Here is a 21,967-nt window from a genome sequence, read left to right as displayed (position 1 = left end):
ATGTCTGCTGGGATCTGTTTCCTGTCTGGCTTCTGTTGACTCTCTTGGCTCCTGGCATCTTCTGGGGCTTCTGCATTTCCAATGTCCGTGTCTAAGCTTTCTCTAAAATGTTTCCCAGTGTCAGCTCTTTTAAGAACTCCAGCAAACTAATTAAGACCCACCTTATATGGGTGGGGCCACATCACCATGGAAACAACCTAATCAACAGGTCCCACCCTACAATCCTGAATCAGGATTGAAAGAACATGGCTCTTCTGGGGTACATAACAGTTTCAAACCAGTATAGGTGGTATATGGAGGAAAAAGACAACTAATGCAAACTACAGACTATAGTTAACAATAACAATGTAATATTATTGTATCAATCATAGCAAAGATACAATTGCAAAGTCTCAATAATAGAGGGGTATGTAGAAATGTTCTATTTTTTACACGACTTTTCTCTAAACCCACAACTTCTCTAATTAAAAAAAATTGTATAGATCAAGTTATATAAGAATCATGATAAACACACCTAACTATAATAATTCCCTGCTTCAGTAATGCATGTATAAGTGAGTGAAAATGGTACACTGGTGCTTTGAATAAACATATCATAAGCAGGCAGGTAAATAGGTTCTAAATGATTCCAGATGCCATGGAAGTACTCTTTTCTCCAGGAAAACTTCCATTACCAGAATTCATCCCACTGTACTAACTTCAAGAAGGGAGACAAAACCTTTATCAGTGTTATTGTTTGTGCCTCTTATCAATCACAGAATTATTATACACAATGTATTTAACCTAATATATTGCTTCCCTATGGATGTCTTTGCTTCCTTCTGGTTCTACTTTTCTTTTTAAAATATATTTAAATAGGGATTTTTAAACAACAAGAGACAAGTAAAATGATTTCTTAATGAAAGAATGCTTGCCCTGATTGGAAGTTTGACCAACAAAGTTTGAATAGGGAAAAATTAAAGATGTGAAGCAGAATGTAGCTTTCCTGTGTGGTTGTTTCTACCCCTCTGATCTTTTTAAAAATTGTATTTGGAGGGAAATGCGAACTATAGTTTACATTGCTTCAGACTTCTCTTCCCCATCTTCTTTACCAATACAGTTAGCTGGTATGGAAATATTATTTACATGATAAAATGCTACCAAAGGCCCTTCCTTGGAATATTTATCAAAACACTGTGAAGTTTCTAACTGAAACAAAATACCCCTTGCTTCCCCACCCCGCCACTGCAAAAACCCACAGTTTTTAACAGGAACAAGCAAAATAAATACCTAAGAAATAATAATAATTTAGAAGCATATTTCATTATATTCTTAATGTATTAAATTGATATTAAAAGTATGAAAAACATTGTTTATATTTTAATAAATGGTAATAAAAGCCAAATTACAGACACTGTTTAAGCACACCCCCCACCCCCCCTTTTTTTAACTTCAGAGTACATGTACTTAAACAAAACAACAAAGTTGGCTCAGGGGCTTTTTTTTCCCAGAACAAATGACACCACAGTAGCATGCTCTTAAGCAATTCTCTAGGTGTAATCAGTCACATAAGATACCAAATGGTGACAGTCTGTTTCATATTTGTTTTTCATAATTCCTAAGTGGTCAATATCTAATGTTTTCACTTCTGGGTAAGGGAAAAGGCATTTTGGTCCATTAATTCACCTACTCGCTCCTGAAGGACATTAACTAACTCAGCGATTACAAAGACGTGAGTGTCATCAATGTCTTGAATGATGAATTTCTTCCCTAGGGCATTGGACTCATCCAAATACAGCAGGAACTGCTTCATGGCAGGATCGCTGTGGAAATAAACACATGATTATAAAATGCCTTGTCAAATTATACCATGAACAATTAAATTTGGGCATACAAAATTTTTAGGAAAATTTACAAAGTTTTGAGCTGCTATCAATTCCTCTTCCTCTCCGCCTCAAGTTTCACAAATTTTAGCTAGGGCTTCCTTTTAGAACTGTTAGTGTGAATTTTCAAGAAATGAAAAGATTAAAAAAAAAGTAACTGACAAGTGAAAAAATAATGTTCAAAGCTTTGCCTTTTAATAGGGCCTAAAAATCACAGCTTCCTTAATTGATTTTAAAAATGAATTTCCTTACTTGCCCATTTATGAAAACAATAGCTATTCATTATCTCGTCAGTGACAAATTAACCACAAAACCAGTTAAATAGTCAATTTAATAAAATAGGGTATATCGCAAGAGCCCAATCTGAATTCACCTAGTTTTGTAACTTTCACTAATGTTACTTAATCGCCCAGAGCCTCTATTCTCAACTATAACAGTTAGCCTACATTAACAGAACTGTTATGGAAATTAAAGGAGATAAAGGCCAAAGAGAGGGCCTGGTTTGTAATAGATCCTCAAACATTTTTCCTTTCTTATAATTAGTCTGAACTATTATTCAGAATCGTTGAAGAAAATCTAACATTACCTCTTTAAGAATACTGAGTTCAAAGAAGAGATCCAAATTTAATTCTATATATTTTTGGTTTTGACTATATCCTTATGAGGGAAAGAAGCATACAATTTTTTGGTAGGCAGCACAAATTTACAGAAATTTTTGTAAATTTTTCGTAAAGATCCCAAATCACAACGGACTCTCTTTTGATCTAATATACAATAATGTGTTTTAGCAAAAGATGAATATAAAAATATCTTGTAGTATACAGATTTAATTTTTCGAGAAAATCGAATCTTACAGGTTTTTTTTTGTTTCTTGAGAAATATCAACATCAATTATAAAGATAAAATTTTAATCCAGAAGAGGTCAGTATAATTTACTGAAAACAATAAAAATAAGTGTTAAGTACAAACACAGGTATAAATGAAGCTAACAAAGAACTGCAAAATAAAAATCCCTACAGGGTGATTAACAATACATTAACAGTGAAATAAAATCAAACAAAATATTAACTTTACTATTAAATGAAATCAAGCAACCAAAGAGATCATTTTCTTAACTAATTTCAACAAATAACACTGAAATGGTTTTATTATTTACTATGCTGTTATAATGATGTAAACAAATACGTGGGTCTATGTCAGAACTATCACAGATTCTAAATTAAGTTTCTAGTACATTATCTTACACTAGGTTTGAAACAGGTTAATTACATTTATACATTCAGGTACAGCAAAATTTAGCTCAATTTTATGATAGCAGTATTAGAATGACTATTCTAATGTGTAGAACTGATTTCAAGTTTTATTAACTCACTCAATAGGTACTTATTATGAACCTATTATATGCCAGGACTATTTGGATCCTGAGGATTCAGCAGTGAACAAACAATAGTTAGGAGTCCTTACTGTTATAGAGCTTATATATATATATTTTTTTAATTTTTTTATTAGTTAAAAAAAATTAACTAACACAACATTTAGAAATCATTCCATTCTACATATGCAATCAGTAATTCTTAATATCATCACATAGGTGTATGGTCATCATTTCTCAGTACATATGCATCGATTTAGAGAAAGAAATAGCAAGACAACAGAAAAGGAAATAAAGTGATAACACAGAGAGAAAACAAAAAGTACAAAAATATATGAGAAAAAAAAAAAAAACTATAGCTCAGATGCAGCTTCATTCAGCGTTCCAACATAATTACATTACAATTAGGCAGTATTGTGCTGACCTTTTTTTTTTTTTTTTTTTTTTAGAAATCATACCATTCTACATATGCAATCAGTAATTCTTAACATCATCACATAGATGCATGATCATCGTTTCTTAGTACATTTGCATCGGCTTAGAAGAACTAGCAATATAACCGAAAAAGATATAGAATGTTAATATAGAGAAAAAAAATAAAAGTAATAATAATAAGAACAAAACAAAACAAAACAAAACAACACAAAACAAAAACCTATAGCTCGGATGCAGCTTCATTCAGTATTTTAACATGATTACTTTACAATTAGGTATTATTGTGCTGTCCATTTTTGAGTTTTTGTATCTAGTCCTATTGCACCGTCTGTATTCCATCAGCTCCAATTACCCATTATCTTACCCTGTTTCTAACTCCTGCTGAACTCTGTTACCAATGACATATTCCAAGTTTATTCTCGAGTGTCGATTCACATCATTGGGACCATACAGTATTTGTCTTTTAGTTTTTGGCTAGACTCACTCAGCATAATGTTCTCTAGGTCCATCCATGTTATTACATGCTTCATAAGTTTATTCTGCCTTAAAGCTGCATAATATTCCATCGTATGTATATACCACAGTTTGTTTAGCCACTCGTCTGTTGATGGACATTTTGGCTGTTTCCATCTCTTTGAAATTGTAAATAACGCTGCTATAAACATTGGTAGGCAAATGTCCGTTTGAGTTTTTGCCCTTAATTCCTTTGAGTAGATTCCCAGCAATGGTATTGCTGGGTCGTATGGCAATTCTATATTCAGCTTTTTGAGGAACCACCAAACTGCATTCCACAGTGGTTGGACCATTTGATATTCCCACCAACAGTGGATAAGTGTGCCTCTTTCACCGCATCCTCTCCAGCACTTGTCATTTTCTGTTTTGTTGATAGTGGCCATTCTGGTGGGTGTGAGATGGTATCTCATTGTGGTTTTGATTTGCATTTCTCTAATGGCCAGGGACATTGAGCATCTCTTCATGTGTCTTTTGGCCATTTGTATTTCCTCCTCTAAGAGGTGTCTATTCAAGTCTTTTTCCCATTTTGTAATTGGGTTGGCTATCTTTTTGTTGTTGAGTTGAACAATCTTTTTATAAATTCTGGATACTAGACCTTTATCTGATTATGTCGTTTCCAAATATTGCTTCCCATTGTGTAGGCTGTATTTCTACTTTCTTGATGAAGTTCTTTGATGCACAAAAGTGTTTAATTTTGAGGAGTTCCCATTTATTTATTTCCTTCTTCAGTGCTCTTGCTTTAGGTGTAAGGTCCATAAAACCGCCTCCAATTGTAAGATTCATAAGATATCTCCCTACATTTTCCTCTAACTGTTCTATGGTCTTAGACCTAATGTTTAGATCTTTGATCCATTTTGAGTTAACTTTTGTGTAGGGTGTGAGATATGGGTCTTCTTTCATTCTTTTGCATATGGATATCCAGTTCTCTAGGCACCATTTATTGAAGAGACTGTTCTGTCCCAGGTGAGTTGGCTTGACTGCCTTATCAAAGATCAAATGTCCATAGATGAGAGGGTCTATATCTGAGCACTCTATTCGATTCCATTGGTCGATATATCTATCTTTATGCCAATACCATGCTGTTTTGTCCACTGTGGATTCATAATATGCCTTAAAGTCCGGCAGCGTGAGACCTTCAGCTTCGTTTTTTTTTCTCAAGATGTTTTTAGCAATTCGGGGCACCCTGCCATTCCAAATAAATTTGCTTATTGGTTTTTCTATTTCTGAAAAATAAGTTGTTGGGATTTTGATTGGTATTGCATTGAATCTGTAAATCAATTTAGGTAGGATTGACATCTTAACTATATTTAGTCTTCCAATCCATGAACACGGTATGCCCTTCCATCTGTTTAGGTCTTCTGTGATTTCTTTTAGCAGTTTTTTGTAGTTTTCTTTATATAGGTTTTTTGTCTCTTTAGTTAAATTTATTCCTAGGTATTTTATTCTTTTAGTTGCAATTGTAAATGGGATTCGTTTCTTGATTTCCCCCTCCGCTTGTTCATTGCTAGTGTATAGAAATGCTACAGATTTTTGAATGTTGATCTTGTAACCTGCTACTTTGCTGTACTCATTTATTAGCTCTAGTAGTTTTGTTGTGGATTTTTCCGGGTTTTCGACGTATAGTATCATATCGTCTGCAAACAGTGATAGTTTTACTTCTTCCTTTCCAATTTTGATGCCTTGTATTTCTTTTTCTTGTCTAATTGCTCTGGCTAGAACCTCCAACACAATGTTGAATAATAGTGGTGATAGTGGACATCCTTGTCTTGTTCCTGATCTTAGGGGGAAAGTTTTCAATTTTTCCCCATTGAGGATGATATTAGCTGTGGGTTTTTCACATATTCCCTCTATCATTTTAAGGAAGTTCCCTTGTATTCCTATCCTTTGAAGTGTTTTCAACAGGAAAGGATGTTGAATCTTGTCAAATGCCTTCTCTGCATCAATTGAGATGATCATGTGATTTTCTGCTTTGATTTGTTGATATGGTGTATTACATTAATTGATTTTCTTATGTTGAACCATCCTTGCATACCTGGGAAGAATCCTACTTGGTCATGATGAATAATTCTTTTAATGTGTTGTTGGATATGATTTGCTAGAATTTTATTGAGGATTTTTGCATCTATATTCATTAGAGAGATTGGTCTGTAGTTTTCTTTTTTTGTAATATCTTTGCCTGGTTTTGGTATGAGGGTAATGTTGGCTTCATAGAATGTATTAGGTAGTTTTCCCTCCGCTTCGATTTTTTTGAAGAGTTTGAGGAGAGTTGGTACTAATTCTTTCTGGAATGTTTGATAGAATTCACATGTTAAGCTGTCTGGTCCTGGACTTTTCTTTTTAGGAAGCTTTTGAATGACTGATTCAATTTCTTTACTTGTGATTGGTTTGTTGAGGTCATCTATGTCTTCTTGAGTCAAAGTTGGTTGTTCATGTCTTTCCAGGAACCCGTCCATTTCCTCTACATTGTTGTATTTATTAGCGTAAAGTTGTTCATAGTATCCTGTTATTACCTCCTTTATTTCTGTGAGGTCAGTGGTTATGTCTCCTCTTCCATTTCTGATCTTATTTATTTGCATCCTCTCTCTTCTTCTTTTTGTCAATCTTGCTAAGGGCCCATCAATCTTATTGATTTTCTCATAGAACCAACTTCTGGTCTTATTGATTTTCTCTATTGTTTTCGTGTTTTCAATTTCATTTATTTCTGCTCTAATCTTTGTTATTTCTTTCCTTTTGCTTGCTTTGCGATTAGTTTGCTGTTCTTTCTCCAGTTCTTCCAAGTAGACCGTTAATTCCTGAATTTTTGCCTTTTCTTCTTTTCTAATATAGGCATTTAGGGCAATAAATTTCCCTCTTAGCACTGCCTTTGCTGCGTCCCATAAGTTTTGATATGTTGTGTTTTCGTTTTCATTCACCTCGAGGTATTTGCTAATTTCTCTAGCAATTTCTTCTTTGACCCACTTGTTGTTTAGGAGTGTGTTGTTGAGCCTCCACGTATTTGTGAATTTTCTGGCACTCTGCCTATTATTGATTTCCAACATCATTCCTTTATGGTCCGAGAAAGTGTTGTGTATGATTTCAATCTTTTTAAATTTGTTAAGACTTGCTTTGTGACCCAGCACATGGTCTATCTTTGAGAATGATCCATGAGCACTTGAGAAAAAGGTGTATCCTGCTGTTGTGGGATGTAATGTCCTATAAATGTCTATTAAGTCTAGCTCATTTATAGTAATATTCAGATTCTCTATTTCTTTGTTGATTCTCTGTCTAGATGTTCTGTCCATTGATGAGAGTTGTGAGTTGAAGTCTCCAACTATTATGGTATATGAGTCTATTTCCCTTTTCAGTGTTTGCAGTGTATTCCTCACATATTTTGGGGCATTCTGGTTCGGTGCGTAAATATTTATGATTGTTATGTCTTCTTCTCTAATTGTTCCTTTTATTAGTATATAGTGTCCTTCTTTGTCTCTTTTAACTGTTTTACATTTGAAGTCTAATTTGTTGGATATTAGTATAGCCACTCCTGCTATTTTCTGGTTGTTATTTGCATGAAATATCTTTTCCCAACCTTTCACTTTCAACCTATGTTTATCTTTGGGTCTAAGGTGTGTTTCCTGTGACAGCATATAGAAGGATCCTGTTTTTTAATCCATTCTGCCAATCTATGTCTTTTGATTGGGGAATTCAGTCCATTAACTTTTAGTGTTATTACTGTTTGGATAATATTTTCCTCTAACATTTTGCCTTTTGTATTATATATATCATATCTGATTTTCCTTCTTTCTACACTCTTCTCCATACCTCTCTCTTCGGTCTTTTTGTATCTGACTCTAGTGCTCCCTTTAGTATTTCTTGCAGAGCTGGTCTCTTGGTCACAAATTCTCTCAGTGACTTTTTGTCTGAGCATGTTTTAATTTCTCCCTCATTTTTGAAGGACACTTTTGCTGGATATAGGAGTCTTGGTTGGCAGTTTTTCTCTTTTAGTATTTTAAATATATCATCCCACTGTCTTCTAGCTTCCATGGTTTCTGCTGAGAAATCTACACATAGTCTTATTGGGTTTCCCTTGTATGTGATGGATTGTTTTTCTCTTGCTGCTTTCAAGATCCTCTCTTTCTCTTTGACCTCTGACATTCTAACTAGTAAGTGTCTTGGAGAACGCCTATTTGGGTCTAATCTCTTTGGGGTGCGCTGCACTTCTTGGATCTGTAATTTTAGGTCTTTCATAAGAGTTCGGAAATTTCCAGTGATAATTTCTTCCATTAGTTTTTCTCCTCCTTTTCCCTTCTCTTCTCCTTCTGGGACACCCACAACACGTATATTTGTGCGCTTCATATTGTCCTTGAGTTCCCTGATACCCTGTTCAAATTTTTCCATTCTTTTCCCGATAGTTTCTGTTTCTTTTTGGAATTCAGATGTTCCATCCTCCAAATCACTAATTCTATCTTCTGTCTCTTTAAATCTATCATTGTAGGTATCCATTATTTTTTCCATCTTTGCTACTTTATCCTTCACTTCCATAAGTTCTGCGATTTGTTTTTTCAGTTTTTCTATTTCTTCTTTATGTTCAGCCCATGTCCTCTTCATGTCCTCCCTCAATTTATCGATTTCATTTTTGAAGAGGTTTTCCATTTCTGTTCATATATTCAGCATTAGTTGTCTCAGCTCTTGTATCTCATTTGAGCTATTGGTTTGTTCCTTTGACTGGGCCATATTCTCAATCTTTTGAGCGTGGACAGTTATCTTCTGCTGCTGGCATCTGGGCATTTATTCAGATTTCTCTGGGTGTCGGACCCAGCAAGGTTGTAAGATTTTTCTGTGAAATCTCTGTGATCTGTTTTTCTTATCTTGCCCAGTAGGTGGCGCACGTGCACACGTTTGTCTCAAGTGTTTGGAATGGGTCTCCCCCAGTCACCGATCTCCGCGGCCTGGGGATTTCGGATCCAATTCTTTCCATTGGTTCAGGGGCCGCGCGTAGTGGGGGCGTCAGCTGCCGCGGCTTGAGGGGACCCTGTGGCTGGTTGCGGGCCGCAGCGGGCCTGGGGGATTCCCCACCGGACCAGGAAGCCTCCCGCCGGGGGGGGGGGCCACCGCGGCTTGAATAGCCCTCCGATCCGAGACTTGTAGCCGCGGACTCGAAGCCGCCCGCAAAAGAGGGGCGCCGGCCGCCTCGGCTTGGGAAACTTGCCTCTCCGAGACTCTCAGCCGGCCCGGGAAGGAGGGAGGGAGTAGCTCGGACCGCCGCAGCTGCCGCTGATCGAGAAATCACGCGCCGCTTGGGGGTCTCACCGCAGCTGAGTCTTGCAGTCAGACTAGCCAGCCCAGACTTTGGATAGCCCTCTGATCCGAGATTCGTAGCCGCGTACTCAAAGCCGAGACTCGAAGCCGCCCGCAAAAGAGGGGCGCCGCCTGCCTCAGCTTGGGAAACTTGCTTCTCTGATACTCTCAGCCGGCCCAGGAAGGAGGGAGGGAGTAGCTCGGACCGCCGCAACTGCGGCTGTTCGGGAAATCGCGCGCCGCTCGGGGGTCTCACCGCAGCCGAGTCTCGCAGTCAGACTAGCCAGCCCAGACTTTGGATAGCCCTCTGATCCGAGGCTCGTAGCCGCGGACTCGAAGCCGAGACTCGAAGCTGCCCGTAAAATTGTGGCACCGGCCGCCTTGGCTGGGAAGCTTGCCTCTCCGAGACTCTCAGCCGGCCCGGGAAGGAGGGAGGGATTAGCTCGGACCGCCGCAGCTGCGGCTGCTCGGGAAATTGCCGGAGCTTATATTCTTAAGTGTTATAAGAAACAACAACAAAAAACAACAAAATGCCAGAGAAATAGGATAAGAAATAGCACAGATGACAGATCTTGCAGTTTTAAATAGGAAGGTCAGAAGTGGCCTGACTGAGAAGATAACATTTGAATAAATAGACCAGAAGAAATGAGTGAGCAAGCCTCTTGGATTAATTTAGGGAAAAGCAGTCTAGGCAGATCAAAGAGAAAGGACAGCATGGCTAGAGGGAGAGACAAAAGGGTGAAGTAGGATGCCAGGTCAAACAGTCATGAACTTGTCCAGATCACAAAGGGCCTTGGAAGATTTTAGATGCACTGGTTTTTAATCTGAGTGACATGATTTAACATATGGCTGACTTAAATTTTAAATATAAAGGTTGTACTGGTTGCTGGGTTGAGAAAAGACTGGCAGAGAGAGAGGGCAGTGGAGAGGGAAGGGTGGAAACACAGAGACCAGTTAGGAGGCTGTTGCAGTAATCCAGGCCTGAGAGAATGTTTTAGATATAGGTGGCATTTTATTTGCCAATGCTGCTGGAATGCAATACACCAGAAATGGACTGGCTTTTATAAAGAGGATTTAGTTACAAATTTACAGTTCTTTGGAGGAAGGGCAGCTAGCTTTCCTCCAACTTCCCTCTCAGTTTCTTGAGTTCAAACAGCTTCCCGTGGGCATTTTCTTTCTGCATCTTCAAATGTCTGGGTCTGTGTCAGCTCTGGGCTCTGAGCTGCTGAGGTCTTTTCTGACCTCCCTCTTTACTTCAGCCAGCCAGCTTCTTGAAAGGAATTCATCAAACACCTTCATTGGAGTTGCTGGTTTGTGCCCTGCCATGTAGAGTTTGGACTTGTGCATCCCCATGGTTGTGTAAGACACTGTTTATGGAGACTCATATTTACAGATGTCTTCTCTTGGTTCTGTTTCCCTAGAGAAGCATGACTACTACAGGTGGTAACAATGGAGATGATAAGTGGCTGAATTCTGGATGTATGTTTAATGTAAAGGCAGCATGATTTACTAAATCTAGATACAAGCTTTGAAAGGGAGGAATGACGGAGGAAGATTTCTGGTCTGAAGATGGAGTTGCCTTTTATTGAAATAAGGAGGAATGCAAAAAGAACAATTTTTTTTTTGACAATTTTGAGTTTCTTATTGTAAAACGTTAAACATTCTTTTTACATCTGATGGGCACAAAATACTTTTCCTATATTGAAGGTAACCTATTAGAATCAAATGGGTTTTTAACAATGAGAAAGAACAATTTTGAAAGTAAAATCAAGCATTTAGTTTTACAAATTTTAGGAGGAAAATTTACCTACCTTTCTGAATGACTAAAGGTTAGGCACAAAAAATTTATAAATGCGTAAATCAGACAGCTGCTTCTAAAAATCTGAAGTACTTGCCTGAAAATGCAGAGCTGTGTTCCAGTAGGCATGTTTCTTAAAGATGATTGTATAATGATATAGCTTTCACAATGTGACTGTGTGATTGTGAAAACCTGGTATCTGATGCTTCTTTTATCTACCTTATGGACAGATGAGTAAAATATGGATTACAAATAAATAAATAATAGGGGGAACAAATGTTAAAATAAACTTATTAGATTGAAATGCTAGTGATCAATGAAAGGGAGGGGTAAGGGGTATGGTATATATGAATTTTTTTCTGTTTTCTTTTTATTTCTTTTTCTGAATTGATGCAAATGTTCTAAGAAATGATCATGATGATGAATATACAACTATGGATGATGTGAATTACTGATTATACGTAGAATGGAATGATCATATGGTAAGACTGTATGTTGGTACATTTAATAAATCAAATAAATTTTTTAAAATTAAAAAAAATAATAATCTGAAGTACTGATGAGCTCATTTGCATTGCCAAGCCCTTTAAGTTGCAAGCCTTTTTTTTTTTTTTTTCTGGTAATTAGTAGTATGGCCAGAAAGGACCAATGAGGAATTTTGCTTTGTTTTATTGAAAAAATAGAAAAGAAAAAGTTCTACTTAGTTGTCATTAAAAAAAAAAAAAAGAGGGCCACAGTGGCTCAGCAGGCAAGAATGCTTGCCTGCCATGCCCGAGGACGCAGGTTCGATTGCCGGTGCCTGCCCATGTAAAAAAAAAAAGAGTATGTTTTTAGGCATGTTATATTTGAGATGCCAAATAGATACCAAAATAAAGATGAATAGGTAGGTGGATATACAATTCTGAAGTTTAGCACTGAGGTCCAGGGTGAAGACTAAACTTCAGTCATCAATCCAAGGCATTATATTAAGCTATCAAGGGAATGAACAGAAGTAAGGAGAAGAGTGCAGGGATGGAACCCTGGACACTTCAACACTAAAAACTCAGGGAGAGAAAAAGGAATCACTAAGATAGGAAGAAACTCTGTAGAGTCCTGAAATTTAAGTGAACAAAGGATTTCAGGAAGAGGGAATGATCAACTTTGTGAAATGCCACTAATAGGTACAGTAAGATAAGGAGTGAGAATTGGACCATTGGATTTAGAAAGCGATAAGACCTTGAGCAGTTTCAGTGAAGTCAGAGGTTGAAAAAGCCTGAAAAGAGTGTGTTTAACAGAGAATAGGAGGAAATAAATTAGAGAAAGTGAATACAGAAAGTCTTTTGAGAAATTTGCTATAAAGAAGAGCAGAAAAATAAACTGGAAACCAGAAAGAGATGTGGGAATCAAAGAGGTTTTTCCTTCCCAGAGGGGGAAATTATAGCATGTTAGTATGCTGAGCAAGAGGACCAAGTGAGAAGAGAAAAACTGATAAAGCAGGGAGAAAGAGGAAAACTGCTAAAAAGGTTTCCTTAAATCAACACGTGGACAAGGGGTCCAGTTCACAAGTGGAGAGATTACCTTTAGATAGGGAAATGGACAGGTCATCCATAGTAACTGGTGAAAAGTAGATTATATGGGCACAGGTCGAAATGGTAAAGACTTGTGGAAGTTCTATTCTTCCACTGTGGAAGTTTCTCAGTGAAACAGCTGAAAGTGAGAACAAGGAAGTTGCCTGCAGTAAGAGAAGATGAAGGTATGAAATATATTTCATCCATTGTAAGCACCACATTTTTCCCCTCACATTTTAACATCTCTGGAACTGGGATGAGTCTTATAATTAATGGCATGTTACAGTATAAATGGGAGTGATTTTCTAAGAGGTACATAAAATATTGGTAGATTTTATCTTCATGAGATTTAATGAAATATGACAACTTTTCTAGGAAAGTGGGAGAATGAATGGACTAGGGAAATATAGCAGGTCTAATGGCTAGCATTAAAGGGTCCATATGACTTTAATAGCCATGAATTTCAAGTAAGATCAGTTCGTATGCTTGCAATTTTTTCCTCCAGCCATTTAGAGCTATGGGAGTAAAGGTACAGCCATCTAGAGCTATGGAGGTAAAGTTATGAAACCATATATGATTGTTATATGTTAGGATGTTAAATTTTAACCCCGTGGTAACCACAAGGAAAATAGATGAAAAATATATCCAGACAGAAGTGAGAAGGCACTCATATGGCGCTACACAAAAAAAGCAAATAAATCTAATAGTAGGCTTTAATTGAAGTAAGGGATAAAAAAGGTATAAGACTTACAAAGGCTAAACAGCAAAATGGCAGAAGAAAGTCCTGTATTACCAGTAGTGACTTCAAATGCTAATGGATCAAACTCTCTAGTCAAAAGGCTGAGACTGGCACAGTGGGTTAAAAAAACATGACCTGGAAAGATTAAAGGTGATGGTGGAATAATACAGAGAAGATAGGACTCAACAAATAAATGTGAATGCTGAATCATTAAATTGATATCTCTTTTAGTCTCTAGTATTTTAGAGCAGCTAGAAGTAAAAACCTAAAATTGTGAAATTGTAGCTCATGTCAAAATCTGAAATATGTTCTACAACTAATTGTGGTGCTATGCTTTGAAATTTAGAGCTTTTTTGTATATATGTTATTGTTCACCAAAAAAAGAAGAAAAAAAAAGTAAATTGTGATGATAAAAAAAGTTTTTAAGCCCTCTAGCCTCCTATATTCTGGAGCAGCTAGAAGGAAAAATTCGAGAGGATCATATGGTAGCCCTGGGACAAATTCTGAGATCTATCCTGTAACCACTTTTTGAAGAATGCTTTGAAAATTATTGCTTCTTTTATTTCTTTGCTTTGTATATATATTATACTATACAATAAAAAAAGTAAAAAAAAAAAAAAAAGAGTGGGGAAAAGATCAAAGGTGATGATGGAGTTATACAAAGACGTTCAAATTAACAAATAAGTGTAAGTGCTGAATCACTATACTGATATTTCTTTTAGTCTCCAGTACCTTAGAGCAGCTAGAAGTAAAAACCTAAAATTGTGGAACTGTAACCCATACCAAACTCTGAAATCTGTTCTACAACTAATTATTGCAATGTACTTTGAAACTTGTTACTTTTTTGTATATGTTATTTTCACAAAAAAAAGAGAGAAGAAGGAGTATAACAGAGAAGATAGGCTTTAACAAATGAATATGACTGCTGAAACATTATATGGATATTTCTGTTGGTCTCCAGTGTCTTGGAGCCACTAGAAGAAAAAACAAAAAATCATGGAACTGTGACCCATTACAAACTTTAAAATCTGTTCTATAACTACTTGTTAAGATATACTTGGAAATTTATTGTTTTGTACATATGTTATATTTCACAATAAAAAAAACATTAGAAAAACAAAACAAAACAAACCATGACCCAACTACATCCAAGTCAAATATCCAAGTAGCCTGGGGTAAAAGGGTGAAAAAATATATACCATGCAAGTAGTAACCAAATGAGAGCTGGCATGGCTATACTAACATCAGATAAAATAGACTTTAAGTCAAAAACCATTGCAAAGGACAAAGATGGTCATTATACACCAAGAAAAGGGACAATGCATCAGGAAGATGTAACCATATAAATATATACATACCTAAAGCAGAGTCCCAAAACATATGAAGCAAATACTGACAGATTAGAATGGAGAAACTGACAAGTTCTATATTAACAGTAAGAGACTTTACTACACCACTCTCAATAATGGATAGAACTTATAGTGGATAAGATATCAATAATGGATATAGTCAGAAGATCAATAAAGAAGTAAAGGACTTAAATGCACTAAACCAACTAGACCTAACAAACATATATAGAACACTGCATGCAAGGAAAACAGAAAACACATTCTTCTCAAGTGGTCATGAATCACTCTCCAGGATAGACCAAATGTTGGTCCACAAAACAAATCTCAATAAATAAATAAACTGAAATAATATCATGTATATTATCTGATCACAATGGAATGAAATCTGAAATCAATTACAAGAGGGAGAAATGGAAAATTCATAAATATGTGGAAATTAAACAACATACTCTTAAACAACTAGTATGCTAATGAGCAAATCAGAAGTGAAATCAGGAAATATCCTGAGGTGAATGAAAATGAAAATACAATAGACTAAAACTTATGGGATTCCACAAAGATTGCACTGAGAAGGAAATTTATATCCCTAAATGCTTACATTAAAAAAGAAGAAAAACTTCAAATCAAAGCTCTAACCACAAAACTGGAAGAACTAGAAAAAGAAGAGCAAATTAAACCTAAAGCAAGTATAAGGAAGGAAATAACAAAAGATTGGAGCAGAGATAAATGAAACAGAAAACAAAAAAACTGCAGATAAAATCAACAAAACCAAAAGTTGGTTCTTTAAAAAGATCAATAACACCAACAACTTTTAGCTTCTAACAAAGAAAAAAGAGAGGATACAAACAATGAAAGTCAGTAATGAAAGGGGGGGCATTACCATCAACCCTGCTAAAATGAAAAGGACGATAGGAGGATACTATGAATAACTATACTGATAAACTGGATAATTTAGATGAAATGAACAAATTCTTAGAAACACACAAACTACCTACATTGATTCAAGAAGAAATAAAAGATCTCAACAAACTAATCATTAGTAAAGAGATCAAAAATAAGAGTAAAAAATAAGTCATCAAAAAATCTCCCAATAAACCAAAGTCTAGGACTAGGTGGCTTCACAGTGAAATCCTACCAAACATTCTGTGTTAGTTTGAAAGGATTAAGTGCCATAGTAAAGCCATGTTTTAATCCTGATCCATTTCTTGGAAGCAGTCATTTCTTTTTATCTTTATAGGTTGGAAACTTGATTGGATTATATTCACAGAGATGTGACTCACCCAATTGTGGGTATTAACCTTGATTACATGGAGATGTGACTCCACCCATTCCAGGTGGGTCTTGATAAGTTTACTTGAATCCTTGAAAAGAGGAAGCATTTTGGGAAAAGCTGGAGATTCATGACAGAACCACAAGAACCAAGAGAACCCACACAACCAGAGACCTTTGGAGATGAAGAAGGAAAACACCCCCAAGGGAGTTACATGAAACAAGAAGCCTGGAGAGAAAGCTGGCAGACTCGCCATGTTTGCCATGTGTCTTTCCAGCTGAGAGGAAAACCCTGAACTTCATCGGCCTTTCTTGAGTGAAGGTAACCTCTTGTTGGTGCCTTAAATTATAGACTTGCTTTAACTGGGATATTTTCATGGCCTTAGAACTATAAACTTGTAACTTAATAAATTCCCCTTTTAAAAGTTGTTCCATTTCTGGTATATTGCATTCTACAGCTAGCAAACTAGAACATATTCCAAGAAGAATTAATTCCAATTCTGCTCTAACTCTTCCAAAAAACTGAAGAGATGGGAACCCTAGTTTGAGGCCAACATCATCCTCGGATCAAAGCTGGATAAAAATGCCACAAGAAGAGAACACTTAACAGATCCATATCTCTTATGAATGTATGTTCTAGTTCGCTAGCTGCCGGAATGCAATATACCAGAAACGGAATGGCTTTTAAAACGGGGAATTTAATAAGTTGCTAGTTTACAGTTCTAAGGCTGAGAAAATGTCCCAAGTAAAGCAAGTCTATACAAATGTCCAATCTAAGGTATCCAGGGAAAGATACCTTGGTTCAAGAAGGCTGATGACGTTCAGCATCTCTCTCAGCTGGAAGGGCACATAGCGAACATGGTCAGGGTTTCTCTCTCATCTGGAAAGGCACAGGGTGAACACGACATCATCTGCTAGCTTCCTCTCTAGCTCCCCGGGAGGTGTTTTCCTTCTTTATCTCCAAAAGTCTTGGCTGGTGCACTCTCTGCTTCATGGTTCTGCGGTGTTCTCTGCTCTTTCAGAATCTCCTTGTTCTCCCGTTGCCCTTAAAAGGAACTCTCTATTTTGTCATTCTGCAGCATTCTGAAGCTTTCTCCAAAACACTTCTTCTTTTATAGGATTCCAGTAAACTAATCTAGACCCACATAGAATGGATGTAGATGTATTAGGTATTAAACACCTAATCAAGTTTAGTAGCCACACCTGATTGAGTCATATTCATGGAGATAACCTAATTAAGTTTCAACCTATACTACTAAATAGGGATTAGAAGAAGCTTATATACAGACACAGCATATTAATCCTAACAGAAATCAAATTCATTCTGGAATGAATATATTTTTATTGAATGTCAGGTGACTCAGAAACATTCTTCTGATATCAAGAGCAAGCATTCTAAAAGGACTAGGTTTTTTCCTTTTAAATAGTCTTAAGACCTTAACCTTAAAACACTTATTCTCTAAATTCAAGGTTTCTTCTTGTTAAAAAAAAATGTTTCTGCTAAAAAGAAATATTTGCAAGTTAAATTCTTGCATTTAGTTTTCTATTCCTCTAAATTACAGGAAAGGAATTTAAAAAGTTATTAACACTTTTCTAATAAAAGCAATATGCAGTCATTATAGAAGATTTGAAAGAACAGAAAGCAAGAAGAAAAAATGTGCATGTAGTCCTACTACATGAGATAAAATACCATGTTCTACTTAGATACTTTTCTATCTTTTTTTCCCTGAAATTATAGTTTGTATTTTGCTGCTAGCTTTGCAACCGTGACATAAATATCCTCAGGCAAGACATTATTGAACTATAAAACTTCCATCCTCATCACTCTCAGCTGATCAATTCTTTATCATTGCATTCAGGAAAGAGAAGGATTTGGACAGGAATTCTCTTAGCACCCCCAAATTGCTCCTGTTAACAGGTTTAGGTTGGAAGAAGCACTCTACCTCCTATCAATCCCTCTACTGCACTCTGAATCCCATGCCCTTTGCAATCTCAAGTGAACATCTCTCTTCTCTGTAGTAGTTTATCCTCATCAACAAACATCTATTCTCCCACATTAAATCAGCACAAATAACAAGAACCTAAGCCTCTTACTATATCCTTTTGCAGCCACCCACTCTTTTCTCTATGCCTCTGCTCGCTATCATACCTTCCTCATCTCCCTTTCTCTTTTCCAAGTACTTCAATCTGGTATCTACTCCATACTTCATTATAATAATTCATGGTAGACTGGATCATGTGCCCCACAAAGACATGTTCAAGTCCTAACGCCAGTCCTGTGGGTGTGAACTCAGTTGTAAAGAGGACCTTTGAAGATACTAGCTGGATAAAGCCAATCTGGATCAGAGTGAGCCTTAATTAGGCCCTAAGAAGAAGAGGAAATTTGGATGAAGTCAGTGAATAGAAACCAGAGGACCGAGAGATTGTCATGTGATAGAAGTGGAAATGCACCTACGTGCCAGGGAATGCCAAGACTACCAGCAAGCTACCACTGAAACCACCAGCCTCCAGGAGAAAGCATGGCCTGGCAATATCTTGATGTTGGATTTAACAGCCTTGAAAATTAAATTAAATCAAATTACTACTGTTTAATCCAATCAATTTGTGATATTTGCTGCAGCAGCCCTTGCAAATTAACACACCGCACTTACAAAAAAAATCAATGAACTCCCAGTAGAAAAACTGAGGAACAAGAATGTTATAAAACATACAAACCAAAAAGCAAAATGAGAGACTAAATCCTGCTTTATCAGGATTTAGTAAATGTGTTAAACTCTCCAGTCAAAAAGCAGTGTTTAGCAAAATGGATATTAGTTAAAATTACACCAAATTGGATTAGGATGGGCCTCAAATATTTGTTGGTACTCAACAGATATTTGTTGAATGTATGAAATATGCCAAAAAGCCCTGTAAATCAGGAAAAATGAGGCCATTTAATTGTTTCTGAGTTTTACTAACCTCATAGCTGCTGATATATAACCAACATAGCTTTTTCCTCTATCAATTTCTTGACGTGGGAAAAGTTGTGGGTTAGCCACATAAATGGCTGAAGGAGGAATCTACTTAAGGTTTAGACAAGCATCATTTTAGCTCAGGCCACTGCCATTTGTTATCTGAGAGACTGCAATAGCTTATCCTTACTGATATCCTTGACTCTAGCTGATCACTTCTCTAATCTATTCTCCACAAGGCAGGAAATCTAATCAGGTTAACTCTTGGGTTTTAAACACTTAAGAGATTTAAAGGCATGGAATACCAGGCTTTTTTTTTTTTCTTTTTCATGATTTGGCTCTGCCAATCTCGCCAGTCTCACTTTTATCATTCTGACCTTCCAACCAAATAGACAAAAATCTAAGCTCCCAAGATAGCAAACTATTTATCTGGAGTTCCTTGAATTGCACAATGTTATTGCTCACTTCAGAGAGGTGATTTAGCTAAGCATGAGATTATATCATTTTAGGGGCACAAAGCACAGTAAATAGTATTTGAAACAATGGGAGGGTCCACAAGGCAGTGTTCCCAGATGAGACAGAATTCCTGGTGGCCAAACTGGCAAGTGGAGACAGAGCCAGACTGATCCAGCAGTTCAGGGATTAAGACTAGGTGAACCTGTGTTAAAACTAAGCCCTGTGTTAGATTACTTTGCGGAATTCAGCCCATTACGGTTTCTAGTTTCTCCTCTGGGATTTGTATAAAGGCATTCAAAAAACTTTCTTCAACTGGTTCTGTTGTTTTTCTTTCTTCCTTTCTTTTTTTTAAGATGGCAGTTTGAAATAGTGAAGATTTAGGCGAATTCCTGAACTACTGCGGTCCCTAAAATTCTATTCAATCTGATGATTTGAGGGGTTTACAAGGCCTGTTTCTCCAAAGAGTGCTAATCTAACAAATAAAGATGCCTTGGATTATATAAACTGTTGAAAATAATCCCAATTATATTAATTTAACAGAGACATTGGAATGTGGCACCAGGAATGAATTTAGCAACAAAAACTGCCCATTTGTTATGTAAGTAAGAAAACAAAAGTTGAGGAAGTAGGAAAAGATTTTATTTCATTGATATTAAAAGAAAAAAATGGATAGGATTTTAGACGAATACATATAAATCAAATTCAGTATGTAGATTTTAAAACTCACAAAGTATCAAAACTACTAACCATTCTATAAGCACTCCTTTCAAGACGTTGACCATTTTTCCCACTCAGATGCAATGACTTCAAGAATGCTAATAAAAGGGAGAGATGACAAAATTAAAGAACATCAGTTGCTATACTTTGAGATTTCCCTCATTTCAAATATTAAATGTCAATATATAATATTTAAGTCCATGAAAGATAAAAGTGCCAACATTAAGAAACAGATTGAGATTCTGAATTTTTAACAAGATTAAAACGAGTCTCTTTATATTATTTTACCCAATGTCAATTAATCATAATGAAAGCAACATGTTTAACTCCACACCAGTGTGTCCAACCCAGGTTTAAAACATATCCATTACTGGAGAGATTTACTTTCCCACCCAGAAGTATAACAGCTAAGATCCTGGGAGGCAGGAATCACAGAATGGTAGTTTTGAAATGGGCCTTAAAAACTATATAGTAAGCCCAAGAATCTCATTTCACAGCTGGCGATGAGATTAAGCAGCAGCTCCAGCCAAAAAAAAAAAAAAGGGCAAAAATGTACAAGCTAGGTCTTTCACCAAACTACGTCCCTCAAGGATTTGCATTTGAAGGAAATCAACAGCGTACGCCCACTAAACCCTCGCACTTTTTCATCTGGGCGCGGAGCAATGCATGCTCCAAAATAAATCTATGATACTGCAACAAAGCCTACAAAAACGGCCACCCGAACTTGTCAGGAAAGACCCAGAGCGGGTGGGGACCCTGGCTACTAACCCAGTACCTGGAGAGCAGATATGTGGCTTTCCCCAACTCTCTTCAGTTTTCGGATCCCATCGTTTCCCACGTACCCCACTCTACCCATTTACTCCAAGGCCCAGTACGCACCTCCACCTACAGACGCAGCCGAGCCTCGGCGTCGCAGACGGAGTACGACTGTGTGAGCAACGTGCACGTCACCACGCTCTTGAGGGTGGAGCGCGCCGGCGGGAGGCGGAGCGAATACCCGGCCCGGTCTGCGGGGGTGGGATCACGTGCCTCGCGCTACTTGGGAGGAGGGTGCTGGCTCCCAGTGGCGGAGAGGGTGGGCTCCGCGCCTTCCCTCCTCACCCCAGCGACTGGGTGCCGGAGTGAACGGTTGGGGGCGGGCAGAGTCTGCGCTGTGCAGGTAGGAGGGGTTGGGGCTGGGCTTGTGGGAGCGGTCCTGGCGGGCGTGGGAAGGCAGGGTTCGGACCCGAACCCCAGGCGCAGGTCTGGACTGACCGCGGACATCGGCCGCAAGGCGCGAGCGTCTCTCTCCGGACCTTGGAAGCCTGGCTCTTCTCTCTCACTAGCTGCTCATCTCTTTTCTCCCCCAGAGTAGAGCACCTGCCAGTAGCATAAGCCTGGGCTCTGTAGTCAGGAAGACATGTTGACAAAGAGGAGACAATTTAATCATTCAAATCTCAGTCTTCCGTACGACAGCCTCTTGTTCACGCTCTGACCCCAGTGATTGAATAGCTTTAATGTTGTGAGGTGTCCAAACCTGGGTAACGGTAATTTTGAGGTGAAAGACGCCAAAAGGTTCTAAAATTAATCCCTTCTCCGAATTCTGATCTGTAGTCTGAGCTCTTTAATTTTTTTTTTTTTTTTTTTTAACAAAGTGAGATACGAGGTTCTTGCTTTCTGCCTTAGGTTAAATTATACTTCCCCTA

The 21,967-nt window shown here is 37.3% G+C and overlaps 2 protein-coding genes across 11 annotated transcripts in view; one reads left to right on the top strand and one right to left on the bottom strand.

Annotated features, from left to right (window-relative positions):
- Positions 1–21,967, top strand: part of SERAC1 (serine active site containing 1) — a 228,164-nt gene that overhangs the window by 62,038 nt on the left and 144,159 nt on the right. For 2 of the 8 annotated variants that reach the window (XM_077149373.1, XM_077149375.1), the window contains exon 1: positions 21,270–21,441. The exons of the other annotated variants lie outside the window; for them this stretch is intronic. The gene's annotated coding sequence lies outside the window, so the exon portion shown is untranslated. Of the gene's footprint in view, positions 1–21,269; positions 21,442–21,967 lie in introns of those variants that run through there. 8 annotated transcript variants of the gene reach the window in all.
- Positions 1,338–21,273, bottom strand: GTF2H5 (general transcription factor IIH subunit 5). Of its 3 annotated transcripts, none has more exons than XM_077149377.1 (3): positions 21,162–21,273; positions 20,313–20,380; positions 1,338–1,802 (listed from the first exon to the last, which is right to left on the bottom strand). In XM_077149377.1, exons 2-3 carry the CDS (start codon positions 20,345–20,347, stop codon positions 1,622–1,624), a joined length of 216 nt encoding a protein of 71 aa, XP_077005492.1. In that variant the 5' UTR covers positions 20,348–20,380; positions 21,162–21,273; the 3' UTR covers positions 1,338–1,621. The 3 variants fall into 3 exon arrangements, with proteins under 3 accessions (XP_077005492.1, XP_077005495.1, XP_077005494.1); XM_077149380.1 differs by having other exon boundaries at positions 21,168–21,220; XM_077149379.1 differs by having other exon boundaries at positions 21,058–21,171.

This window comes from Tamandua tetradactyla, chromosome 2 (genome assembly GCF_023851605.1).
Source record: "Tamandua tetradactyla isolate mTamTet1 chromosome 2, mTamTet1.pri, whole genome shotgun sequence".
NCBI classification, from domain to species: Eukaryota; Metazoa; Chordata; class Mammalia; order Pilosa; family Myrmecophagidae; genus Tamandua; species Tamandua tetradactyla.
The sequence above is the reverse complement of the archived record's forward strand: the minus strand, read 5'-3'. Positions and strand labels throughout refer to the sequence as shown.

Excerpts from the sequence above, each read along its gene's own strand:
- GTF2H5 (XM_077149377.1), bottom strand. The coding sequence starts at position 20,347 with ATGGTCAACGTCTTGAAAGGAGTGCTTATAGAATG. Across the intron at positions 1,803-20,312 it reads AAAGGAGTGCTTATAGAATG|CGATCCTGCCATGAAGCAGT; the intron begins GTTAGTAGTTTT and ends TTATTTCCACAG.